The sequence below is a fragment of the Martes martes genome, assembly GCF_963455335.1.
Source record: "Martes martes genome assembly, chromosome: 3".
NCBI classification, from domain to species: domain Eukaryota; kingdom Metazoa; phylum Chordata; class Mammalia; order Carnivora; family Mustelidae; genus Martes; species Martes martes.
Genome location: NC_137890.1, coordinates 139804880 through 139818847, shown reverse-complemented (window position 1 = coordinate 139818847; position 13968 = coordinate 139804880). Strand labels below are relative to the sequence as shown.

General features: G+C 35.6%; 1 protein-coding gene across 1 annotated transcript in view; it reads right to left on the bottom strand.

The window, feature by feature from the left end:
• Nucleotides 1-611: 611 nt before the first annotated feature.
• Nucleotides 612-13968, bottom strand: part of LY75 (lymphocyte antigen 75) — a 103564-nt gene continuing 90207 nt past the window's right edge. The window contains exons 30-35 of the mRNA XM_080798308.1: nt 13549-13775; nt 12098-12266; nt 9583-9732; nt 6702-6824; nt 4405-4572; nt 612-2564 (exon numbers count right to left, since the gene is read on the bottom strand). Coding sequence (XP_080654434.1) covers nt 2386-2564; nt 4405-4572; nt 6702-6824; nt 9583-9732; nt 12098-12266; nt 13549-13775 — 1016 coding nt within the window. The 3' untranslated portion in view covers nt 612-2385. The remainder of the gene's footprint in view (nt 2565-4404; nt 4573-6701; nt 6825-9582; nt 9733-12097; nt 12267-13548; nt 13776-13968) is intronic.

Below are 13968 nucleotides of genomic sequence, written 5' to 3'. Positions count from 1 at the left end.
CTGACACATCCCTAACAGTGAAATGGGAAAAGGAACACAACATGAGCGGTTCTGGTCATGCTGGGAAGGACTTTGATGTAGATAGTCCAGTGGAAGTTAGAAATATGAGTCTGGAACTGAATATGTGACCTATTGACTTAGAAGTAGGTGACGAAAGCCTTGGGTTAGGCAGTGGGGGTGGATCTCCTGAAGAAGCACCAAAAAGAAGAAGTAAGTGAGCCATAGTTGGAATTTCTGCTGATCCGTAGTTAAAAGACTTGCTAAGAATTGCTGAGTCAAAGGATCTGAAAAAGAGACTCAAATCAAACATTCAGAGATATAGGATGATTATATTTTTAAAAAAATAATTAATTTATTTATTTTGAGAGAGAGAGAGAGAGTAGGCGGAGGGGCAGAGGGAGAGGGAGAGAGAAACCCAAGCAGACTCTGTGCTGACAGCAGAGCCTGACATGGGGGTCCATCTCACATCCCATCAGATCATGACCTGAGCCAAAACCGAGTCAGACGCTTAACTGACTGAGCAACCCAGGTACCCAGGTGCTCCTGATTGCGTTTATTCTTTAAATAAAGGATACCTCTCATTACAACAACTGCACACTTTATTTTTTGTTATACTATATGCCTAACATTATAAACCCCAACCTAGAGATACTTTTTTCTACAAGGATCAACAACAATTTTACTTAAAAAATAAAACAACTTGATTACAGCATCACTACTATATATAACTGTACTTTTCTTTTTTAAAAGATTTTTTATTTTATTTTATTTTTTAAGTAATCTCTATACCCAGTATGGGGCTTGAACTGAAAACCCCAAGATCAAGAGTTGCACACTCTTTCGGCTGAGCCAGTCAGGCACCTTGTTTCGGTGTACTTTTCACATCAAGCTGATTTAGTTCTTTGAAGAAAATCTTTAACAACCAGAATTTTACAGATCACAGGGCAGAGGAATAGTCTAACCAATTCAATAAAAATATTTCAGGATAACTGCATTATAGTTTTATACTACACTAGCACTGCCTTAGAAAATTATAAGTTTCTCATAGTATAAACACTCTAAATCTTAAGATAAATCTATGAATGTTATGTAAAATATTCTAAAGTATAAATATAAACACTGAATAAACATTGACCATGTCCAGTGGAAACTATTATTAAAAATATATTCTTGGTGGTAAAATTTAAAGCGATAATCACAAAACAGTGTTTCCTTAATCATTTATTATCTAAAATATTTTCATAGTATTCACAAGGTTTAGAGTTTTACAATAAAATTTTCATTTTTACAAATGCAAATATATAATTTCCTTCATAGACCCCTTTTCTCTAGCTCACAGAAAAAGGCAACAAAGTAACACAAATTTCTTAGTCAAAATTTGATATATATAAAGGATAAAAATTATGAAAATTTCAAGAATTTGTATTATTAGCTGGTTCCCTTTAAGAGGAAAGAGTTATATGTTGTACATAAGAAAAAACAAAAGCACACTGCTACAGTATATCTAAATCAATCTACAAGCAATGTTCCCACACTTTAGGAAAATGTTAAGTACTAAATCTCCTTTAAAAGCCACTGTTTTGTGAATAGCTATGACAAAACAAAATATTTGCATTTAAACAATTTTGGTATGAAATATCTCTGGAACAGTATAAGAAGCATCTTTTCAAAAGCATTAATTTGCTCTGTTAAAAAGTAAGCATATCTCATTGTTTAATAATTTCTCCCAAATACTACAAATGACTATTTTGAAATAATATTGATATTATTTACAGTTATGTTTTGACCTTGAGGTACAAATTTCCCATTAAGCTGGATTTTTTTTTTTTTTTTAAGTAAGCTCCACACCCAGCATGGAGCCCTATGTAGGGCTTGAACTCACAAGCTTGAGGTCAAGACCTGAGCTGAGATGAAGAGTTGGACACTTAACTGACTGAGCCACTAAGGCGCCATAAGCTAAATATTCTTAAAAGCTAAAAGGTTTAAAAAAAAAAAAAAAAGCTAAAAGGTAGTAGATTTGTGACCTAGTAACATGCCAATATTAAGTCTCTAAGCAGTTGTGCCATTCATATATACATTTCCTAATTACAAACTACATTCTTAAAGAGAAAATGCCCATTACATCTGCTACCCTACAAATAATTTAGACTTTAGTTCCAGCTTTGGTTCTTTTCCATTCTATCAAAGTTCTCTATTCTATTAAGTAAGGCTTTAAACATGGCACTTTGTGGATAATTCACTTTAGATACCAGCACAGCAATAAACAACCGAAAAAGTACTTACGACTTCTACTTGAGAACAGAATAAATACTGACACTGGGAAAAACTGAAATGGCTCATTTTTCCTTAACACATTAGTGCAAATTAGCAAACTTTTAGAAGAATTTAGTCATGGAAAGTGGGAAGCATAATCTCATCTTCATTCATTCCTTGTTCATACCGAACAGAAGAGAAGGCCACCCAGTGCAACCGGTTCCTTTGGAAGAGGAACCAAATCAGGGCACTGACAAGAGCTAAGACACTTAGCACAGCAAATGTGATAGCTATTCCTCTGTAATCAGGGCCTAGAATAGAGAAAGGTTTGACATTAGAGGAGAGAATATAAAAGTCATAATTACTGATTTATACATTAGGCTGTGCATCACACATGTAAACTCCGTACAAATTAGACACAATAAGCACTTGACCATTTCACAGCATTAAGACAGAAAGCAAACTCCATCATCACTCTAGTGTTTTCTTTTCAGATTTCACTCTTTTCTCTTTCATTTAAATTCTATTCATTGTTTTAGCGATTTTCTTCTAAAGAAGTTAAACAAGATCTTTATTCTCACTTTACCCCATCACCCTTTCAAGAACATTACTCCCAGTATATTACCTTACTTTGATAACAAATTGCTAAAAGTTGTGAATTTTTGTGTTTGACTTACCTAGGGCCAAATGAAGTGTTACTAGCTTTAAAGCAAATTTAAGGTTTTAGGATGACTTCATTCAGCGCCTAGCTATTCAGTTGCAAATGCTGTCCCAGACCCCTTCTTTGCATGCTGCCCAGATGGGCTCATTTTGTTCCCTTGCTTTAAATACTATCTCTATGCTGACCTCTCTCCTCTCTCATATGTCGACTGCATGCTAGACATTCCATATGAATCTCTCTTCTCCACATGGATAGCTCAGAGTGCCAAAGCAGAACTCTTGGTTTATGCATGGTAACCCTGCTCCGCAGCTCCCCCCCCACAATCTTCCAGTTGTTATCCATTTCACTCAGCATAGAACCTGAACCCCTGTCCCTTGCTTCCAGAGCCCTAGATGTCTGGTGCCTGCCTACCTTTCAGCTCTTCCTTTAGCACTCATCAAGCTCATTCGGCTCTAGGCTCTTTGTTCCAACTGGTAGCTCTACCTGGTGTATCTCTTCCCCTGATCTTTGCTTGGCTGGTCTTTCAGATCTCAGCTTCAGTGCCTCCTGTTCTTAGATGTCTTCCCTCATAACCTAATTGAAAGTAGCCACCCCCTACTCAGCACACAAAACAGGGCATGAGGTATAGTAGATACTCCAAATACTTGCTGAATCAGTGCATGAATACACACACACACACACACACACACACACACACACACACTACAGATACCAATCATCTAGCATTGGGGTTTTATCTTTAATATTTATACAGCAAAAGGACATTTTTATGTTAAATCTTCAAAAATGTTGCAGTGAAAAATTTAGAGCTCATTTCTCTAGAAATAAAATTAAGATGAGATTTTTATGGTTATTTTATAAATCAATTCATGATGAATCTAAGTTTAAATTATGACTTCCTATAGATGTTCCTTCCAGGAAATTTTTAAAAAATTATTTCTATTAACATAGAATGTATTATTTGTCCCAGGGGTATAGGTCTGTGAATCATCAGGCTTACACAATTCATGGCACTCACCATAGCACATACCCTCCCTTCCAGGAAACTTTAAGTAATTAAATCCAGTTTTGCATTGTTGCTAAGTTAATCATGAGTTTTATGGGAATGAGGAGAAAGGAAGCAAACTAACTGCAGAATTAGACCTTTGAGCTTTTACATATTTGACTGATAGAATCAAATACATCTTAAGAACATATTCAAAGAAATGAGTTCCCCAATCCTCTGGTAGCTTCTATTTTTCTTAGGGAAGAATTACAAAAACTTTAGGCTGTTTAGTAGCTTCATCTGGGAATCTTAGACATCTTGGCACTTCCATCTCTTACAATCTATTTTTCTGGCAAAGAATCTGCATGGCTTCATCATGTTTTTTGGATATATTGAAAGGACTAAATAAGGACTTTAGGACCAAGTCCAAAACTTTGCACATAATAGAGTTGCACATTTATTTCCTGACATGTTCTGCAAGAATAAGGACAGGTTCCATACTTACCCAGGGGAACTTTGCAGACAACTCTTCCGTAGCCATGTGAACATTCAACTTTTACCCAAGTTTCATTTGAAGCTAACAAAATGCTACATTTTCCACCACCACTCTTATTTTTATTTGCCCATTTGACAAATGTCACTTTTGATCCATCTAACCAATTCCAAGACTGATCTAAAGAAAGAAATTAAGTTTATTGCCTCTAAATTTCTTTTGTAAAATTTAAATTCAATTAGCCAACTTACCATACATCATTAGTCTCAGATGCAGTGTTCAACAATTTATCAGTTGCATATAAAACCCAGTGCTTATCACATCACATGCCCTCCTTAACGTCCACTACCCAATTACCTCATCCCCACACATGCTTCCCTTCCAGCAACCCTCCGTTTGTTTCCTATAGTTAAGAGTCTCTCATGGTTTTTCTTCTTGTCTGATGACTTCTCATTCTGTTTTCCCTCTCTTCCCCTACAGTCCTCTGCCCTGTTTCTTATGTTCCATATATGAGTGAGGCTATATGATAATTGTCTTTCTCTGATTGACTTATTTTGCTCAGCATAATACCCTCCAGTTTCAACCACATCAAGTAAATGGTTAAGTATCCATACTTTCTGAAGGCTGAGCAATATTCCATTGTGTGTCTATGTGTGTATGACATTTGACATCTTCTTTATCGATTCATCTGTTGATGGACATCTTGGCTCTTTCTACAGTTTGGCTATTGTGGACATTGCTGCCATGAATATTTGGGTGTAGGTGCCCCTTTGGATCACTACATTTGTATCTTTGGGATAAATACTTAATAGTGTAATTGCTGGGTTGTAAGGTAGTTTCCTCTAAATTTCTAAGGTAAAATGCATGCAGATCATACAACTCATTTACTTAGAACTATGTTATGCCATTATTTAAAATGAAACTTATTGAAAGTGAAAAAAAAATAAAGAAATCAGTCCTTCAGTTGCACTTGTCACATTTCTTTCTTTCTTTCTTTTTAAAGATTTTATTTATTTATTTGACAGACAGAGATCATAAGTAGGCAGAGAGGCAGGCAGAGAGAGATGGGGAAGCAGGCTCCCTGCTGAGCAGAGAGTCCAATGCGGGGCTGGTTCCCAAGACCCTGGGATCATGACCTGAGCTGAAGGCAGAGGCTTAACCCACTGAGCCACCCAGGCGCCCCACACTTGTCCCATTTCAAGTGCTCAATGGTCATATGTGGCTAGTTACTACTCTGTTACACAGCACAGATATAGAACATTTCCATCTTTGCAGAAAGTTCTATTAGATAACACTGATAGAAAATGTGGTATATTGATTAAAGTACAGAATGCTTGCACTTTTATTGGGTGAGGGATAGATTTCCAAAAGCCTGAATCCCCATCAGCACCCTCACCCCCAACTAAAAAACTCATATCATTAAAGATGTGCTGGGGGAGTAGGGGTCAAGAGGGTTCAGGAGTGTCTCCCCACCATGACTCCATTTTTATTTTCCAGCTGAGGTAGCACCACCTTGTGGTGATAGTGTAAACACAATTTAGAATTCATTTAGATGGCCAACTTCGAATCCATTTCACTTTTTGACAAGTACTTAATATTTTGGGATTCACATTTATTTCAATTACTTAGAAATCAACTTGGCTTAAAATGTAAAATATACTTCCTATTCTTCTATTGAATTTGTGCTTTTAGTTCACTCTTTATCAATTCCAAGTTCACTCAAATCTTTTATCCATTTATTGCTTGGATTAATCCATCATTCCCTGAAAACTTCTTCCACAAATCTTTTTTAACCTATCTCTGCAATTTTGTTAAGCTTGTTTGAAAAACAAAGTCGCTATTAAGAATTAGTTTTTCTCTATGGTAAAAATGTTTCAAGAGGGAAGAAAATAATGAGAAGAGAACCTTCTGAAAAACAGAGTTTTAAGCTACAAAAACACAGGGGATAGACCCTAGAACTCTAAGGGAAGTAAGTCATGAGTTCTTTGTGGGAGCATGGGGGCACAGATAGTGCTGTAGGAAAAAAAAATATGTTGTTGATCCAAGTATCTTAAACCTCTAGACATCCCAATTGATTTAACCCGATTTTCTATTTCAGTAGTATTTTCCATCATTACTAATAAGTTACTTGCATATTCATAGTCATTAGGAATTTATAAGTCTCCAAAACAGCCAGCAGACCTAAGCTTATTCATCAATAGGAAGCATTTCAATTAACCACCACCTGACATTCTTTAGCAAGGCTGACTTGGTATTAAGGACAATTTGGAACTCTTTTTGCACACTGTGCACACAAATATGTCACTTACCAGCAGAATATTGAGATAATCCAAGCCAAACTCTCATGGTAATATTATTATTTTCCCTCATCAGTCTGCTCACGAATTTATTCTCATCTTCATCCTCTATGGTAACGATAGTTGCAGAATGATCTGTTGAAGGAAAACAAACCCTGAACTAATTAGCTTTATGCAAACTAGGGAAGTGGCTTATTCTCAACCAGCCATTTGAAAAAAAAAAAAAATACCATGATCAAGATCATTGAGAAATTCAAGCTTTACGTAGAGAATATTTTGAAAATCTCATATTTGTGTCAGATTTTTTAAAAGTATAGCATTAATAGATTTCAGAAAATTAGAAATATTTCTAGATTGAAAGTTTACATAGAGAAATTTTTTTTAAAGATTTTATTTATTTATTTGACAGACAGAACACAAGTACAGAGAGGCAGGCAGAAGGAAAGGGAGAAACAGGCTCACCGCTGAGCAGAGAGCCCGACGTGGGGCTCGATCCCAGGACCCTGGGATCATGACCTGAGCCGAAGGCAGCCACTTAACCGACTGAGCCACCCAGGCGTCCCTATATAGAGAAATTTTATGTTTCTTCAAAAAAGCCTGCCAGCGAGACCATTGTGTATGAATAGCTGTATCACTGTAGAAAGATGTGTTTTAGCATGCTCTCCTCAACAACCATTTCTGTATAATAACTCAGCTTGAAGTTTTCTTCTATTAAAATGAAAATGAAAGCAAATAGGTTTGGGATATTGGGGAGCATTAGCCTTTCCTTTAATATTATTTTATACATAAGCATACTTGGTTATGCCCACTGTAAGTTCCTAAATATAGTATGGAATTGAATACTGTTGAAGCTTGATAAATTGCCCTAAACCCACAGAGAAAATAGTGTTATCACCATCATCAGGCAAGGGATAGAAATAAAATAATAACTAGACTTGCAAATCAATCCTAAGTGGATTCAAAAAGTCTTCAGTAGTGACAAGCCTATCCACACTTGAACTAAAGCATTTCTTTGTGGTGGTGCCATTGGAAGAAGGGCAAAGGCAAGTCTTCATTCCTTTATAGACGATCACAGTGTGCACATGCTTGTTTAATATATTATAATCCTGTAGGGGAAGATATTATCACTATTTTACAGAGGAGAAAACAAAGGCTCAAGGAGATTAAGTAAATTGGTCAGGTTTATGCAGCTAGCCAGTTATAAAATTAGAAAGCCAATTTCAATCTTTTCCCATAATAAGAATAGTTTGCTCACTATTTGCAGGATACACTGTGCTACATTTGCATACATTATCTCATTTCATTCATTCCTACAACAACCCAACCTTTGAAATAAGTGCCATTTTCATTCTCACTGTTCAGATGAGAAGAGAGAAGCAATCATGTAACTTCCATAATACCACTCTACTAGTAAGTACGGGAGTTGGGAGTTAAAACTTAGACCTGTCTGCCTCCAAGGCTGACTGATGTGCACAGCCCCCACACTACAGTGACAGTAAACCTTTCTATTTTCTCCTGTAGGAGCAAGAGGCTTCTGACTTTCAGAATGTATATATAGCTCACAATAGTTTCCATCGTGTGTGTGTGTGTGTGTGTGTGTGTATACATGTATAACACATGAGAGTTCCCACACAAAAGTTTCCATCATGTACTTAGCAGTAACAAGGAGATTTTTAAATCAGCCAAATGTCTCCACAACAGTTAGCAAAATAAATGAGATAAATGCCATCAGTCTGGCTAAATTGCTACTCAAGGATGCAGGTCTTCGAAATACTCTTGGTAGTCCCCCTAGAAGTCATTCCACAGTTTGACTATAGGGTAAATTTATCATGGGAGAGATCCGGTTACTGCTGCCCTTTCTAAAATAGTTAAATCTAAAATAGTTAAATCAGAGGATGTGGTCCATTTCTATTGCAGAATGGAGGAACAACCCGTGCTTCCTTGGTTACTCTGGTCAGGATAAGCTTACTTATTAATAATGAAGTACTGGGGAAATCTATAATTTTGTATTTAATACTTAACTTCTACAAAAAATTTGCTTCCTAATCCCTTCATCTAAACATATCTACCTTTATTTAAAACCATTTCATTTGTCATTTTCACATAATCGTTCTCTTAGCAATTTTTTATTCTACTTCTTTCCACTTACTTTTATTTTCCATGTACTTATTCTTACACTGGTCATTATAATGGCTATTCCAATATTCCACTTAACTCATATATTATAAAATACTTAACCATTTCCTTGTCACGAGGCAAGTAGGTTATAAAATGCTATTATAAATACTGAGTGTTTTAAAATTTTTTAAAAATATTTATCTATTTATTTGAGAGAGAGAGTGTGTGTGTTGGTGAGAAGAGGAAAAGAGGGAGGAAGAGAGAGAATCCCAAGCAGACTCCCACTGAGATTATGACCTGAGCCAAAATCAAGAATCAAACAGAGAAAGACAACTATCATATGATTTCACTTATTTGTAGAACATAAGGAAAAGCATGGAGGACATTAGGAGAAGGAAGGTAAAAATGAAGGGGGGCAGATCAGAGGGGGAGATGAACGATGAGAAGACTATGGACTCTCTCAGGGTTTTAAATGGGTAGGGGGATGGGTGAGCCTGGTGATGAGCATTAAGGAGGTCACATATTACATGGAGCACTGGGTGTTATACACAAACAATGAATCATGGAACATTATATAAAAAACTAACGATGTACCATATGGTGACTAACATAACATAAAAAAAAAAAAAAGGAATCAGACACTTAGCTGATTGAGCCACCTGGATGCCCCCAAAATATTTTCAAAAATATAATCATTATTTCAAATTATTCCCTTGGAAAAGATTCCAATGATTAAATTACTGAGTCCAAGAAAAATCAATACATTGTAACTCACCAAGTTTTGAACAGAACTGTTTGGCTTCTGAGAAATTATGCAATGCCCGGTCAGATGCGTAGCAATGCTCCTTATACTGGATCCATTGTGACTCATTCCCTTTTAATGTTGGACATCTTGAAGAGTATGTATGAGAGGACACCTCTTTAGCTATAAAAATGTTAGATACGACTATAAAGATGCACAGAAAAAATATCTGACTTAAAATCTCACTAACCCCTATTTGAAACTGTGGTTCCTGTGGATAAGAAGCATTCAACTCAATACCCACATCAGAGAAAGCTACAGCCCATACTCTAAGAGTATACATTCTCATTAGCTTTTTGCAATACCATTTTTAAAACTTAGAAAGTAGAAGAAAGAATTTAGACCTCTAAGATGCAATTACCCTAATGTAAAAACAACTGGAGAGACAGAATAAGAGGCAAAGATAGGCTCTGCAGGCCTGTAACTACTTTGAAATAATCCTTGAAATTGTTTCTTTCTTTGGATTCTTTTTATCTTGATAATATAAAACTAGTTTTACCTTGCCATTTAAAAAAACACGTTTAAAATCATATCCACAAGTGAAAATTGGGTAATTTGTTTACAAAATATGTATGCATAGCACAATTTGTCTCCTACAAAGAGAGTAGCTATGTCTTTTGTACCCATTAAATAATAACTCCCCATTCCTGCCTGACCACAGAAACCACTATTCTACTTTCTGTTTCTATGAATTTGATAGCTCTAGGCACCTCATATAATTGGAGTCATATGGTATTGTCCTTTTGTGTCTGGCTTATTTTGCTTAGAATAATGTCCTCAAGATTCATCCATGCAGGTTGTATCATGTATTATGTGTCAGAATTTCCTTCTTTTTTAATGCTGAATAATATTCCATAGTATGTATATAACACACTCTGCTATGCATTCATCTGTCAGTGGACAACTTGGGTTGCTTCTGCCTTTTGGCCATTGTGAATAATGATGCTGTGAACACGGTTGGACAAATATCTATTCTAGTCCCTCTTTCCATTTCTTTTGAGTATATACCCAGAAGTGGCTCAGGTCATGAGTCTGGGTCTTTTTTAGGCTCCCTGCTGAGCTGACCCTGCATCTCCCTCTCCCTCTGCTGCTCCCCCTGCACATGCTCTCTCGCTCTCTGTGTCAAATAAATAAATAAAATCTTTAAAAAAATAAAATAAAATTTGCTCTTGTATTAGTTTCCCAGAGCTGCAATAATAAATTACTATAAACATGGTGGTTTAAAACAACAGACATTTATTCTCACATAGCTCTGGAGGCAAGTCTAAAACTGAGGTGTCAGCAGGATTGGTTCCTTCTGGAGGCTCTGAAGGGGGGATCTGTTTCAGGCCTCCTCGCTTCTGGTGGCTTGAAGCTGCATCACGGCAATTTCTGTTTCTGTCATCAAAAGGCTTTCTCCCTCTTTGTCTGTTTTTCTCCTCTTACAAGGACAGCCATCATTAGATTTACAGCCCATCCTAATCAAGCATTAGCATTACATGACCCCTCTTAACTATTACATCTGCAAAGGCTACTTCTAAGTAAGGTTCTGGGTAGTCATGAATTCAGGGGGGGGTACTATTCAACCCCGTACAGCACTGAATTTGTGTTTGTTTGTATTGTCATTCTACTTGATCCTATGAAGTCTGTTTAGCTAACACAGCTATCTTTTCCATTTTTTGTATACTTTACCTCATTTCTCATGTATTCCAATTGTTTTTCTAAAACATTACATCTACTTTCTGTACCTAACAAGTGAGATGTCAGTTCTTGATTATCCGTTCATTCCTCATTCTCGGTATCATTCTCCCTTTCTTGTAGTCACTTGCTTCTCTGGATAAGGTTTTCACATTTTTTTCTCTTGAATCTGCTTAATTCCAATTAAACAGAATCTTCTGTGGAGGATTCTTTGGAGCAGAAAGCATGGCAAGTGCCGAGAACTGCTACTGCCACCATCCCTTGGCTTGTCCAGCAGGCCTCTGCAGCTCCTGGGGAGTCATGGTTCTTAAGCTCTTCTTCAAGGCTCCACCTGTCAGGATAACCCTGGCAGACCCTGATGGAAGGGGTTTTTTCCTTAGATTTTTAAGCGTCATGTAAGTTTGGAAAATGCTTAGTTACACAAAGTTAACTAGACTTCTTTACTATAGAAGCTTCCAGAGCCATCAATATGGTAAATCAAACCTATGGTATTTCTCAAATTTATATGCTGCTGAACTCTTTTTTAAAAGGAGCATTTCAGCCTTTGAAAACCATTGCTAATTAAAATTAAAATTCACAAATTCTAGAGTAATATGTACCCAGTGACAGAGGAATTGAAAGTCTTTGGAAACATACCCTGAATGGGTATATCATATTTGTTTTTCTTCACAAAGTATCAAAATTATTTTTATAGGATTTGTGAATAAACCTTATTTAAAAACTGACAAAAAATTCCTTTGAGTATTTAATCATGTGCACAAAACAAAATGTCATATTTTAATAAATATAGTTATTCAAAACCAAGTCTTACATTTTGTAGGTTTATAACAAATAGCACCATCACTAACAGACTTGCATTTTTCATGTCTCCAAATTCCTTTTGGATCCAAGACAACACAATTTCCAGCAGATTGTTTATCTTTCCATGGGATGTAGTCAAATGTACTGCCATCAGACCATTCAAAACTTGATTCATTTCCCTGTTTTAAGAATAATAGAGATAAAAAAAGCTTAGGACTTTTTTAGCAGAAGAATTGATTTTTTAAAAAAAGAATAATAGAGACAACCTGGTTCCAGAGAAAAGAATGTTCAAAAAGAACATTAAGAAGAATATATATATATATATATATATATATGCTTTAAGAAGTATTGGAATGGATTGTTAATTATTTGCTTATAATTGTTACAGGTCTGTACCTATTTGTAAAATCAGGGATTTACTTTTGATGCTTTGATTTGAGACATTTACTCTGGTGCAATTTAAGTAGAAGTTTAAATTTACAGACAGAGTTACCATACTCTGTCTCCAGATTTATTTTTTTTAAGGATGAGTTTATATAACACTTGAAATTAAATGACATGCAAATGGCTCCCATTTGTCAGAATTACAGATTTATAAACCTAACCTCCATATTATTCTGAATATTGTTTTTTATGTTTTAGAGTTCTGTGGTCTGTGTCTCTGGCTACGTTTTTTCATACTATGAAAGCCATCAAACAGCAGAGGACTGGAAGAAAAAAATATTTTCATGTTCTTCACTTTGTTCTAAAGATTATTTAAATTAGGCCTTCAATTCTAATCTCAATAGATGCCTATTTTTGGTATACTGGACATTATATAGGTATATGAATATACTAATTAATAAAATTCAAATAGTGGCACAAAAGATACATTTACTACCAAAACATTATTCTAAAATAGCACAGTTTGTAGGGGGAAAGTGAGAAGAAAACATGCATTTATTAGTCCTAATATTAAGAATTTTATTTGGCATCTTATATAAATTTATGTGTTAATATTCACTATAATCTTATATTAAGGAAAATATTATCACCCCAGTTTTACAGATGAAGAAATAAGCTTGCAAAGGTTAAGTAACCTGCTCACAATTCCTGAACATGTAAATGGAAGACCCATCACCAGTACTAGAACTCAGGTTTTTCTGATTCTGTGCTATTCCTGTTTTCCCTGATTTCCAATTGGTTCTCCCCAACTAGGTGACAGAGAGGTGATGTTGAGATATTCACCTCCTGGGTCCTTGGGATGGCCTGGCAGTGTCTAGGGCAGCTGCAATCCACCATTTGCCCTACTGCATTCTACATATATAATTTTCTATTTGCAAAAAGGTAAGAAAGCACTACGTTATGCAAATTGAGTCCCAGGACTTAATCCGATGTCTTACTTTGAATTAATATATTATGCTCAAATTTCCAACCTTCTAACACATTTGGAAAATTTCTGTAAAATAAGACAAGACTTACATCGTGACTTGAGAGTCCAACCCATAGTGGAAATCCATCACGTTTTACGATGTCTTCCAGAAAGAGCTGGCCATTTTGGTCATGAACACTTGCCAAATAACCTCCACTTTGAGAACACATGTTTAATGCTTCATACCATGTTACCTTTTTTTGAATAACGTTATAAATGCCATCTTCATACGGAATAAACTGTGGCAGAGTAGCATTATATTCTTCCTTGTAGTCAACTATAACATTTAAATTAAAAGTATTAGTGATATTATTTAAATTATTTAAAATACATATTTTGGGTAAGACTGGAAATGCAATCATTTCTAAAGTTAAATAAAACTGGATTTCTTATTAACAAGGGAAGTAAAATGCAGACTTTATTTTTCTTATAGCCACAACACATATAATAGGTTCTTAAATATTACAGTT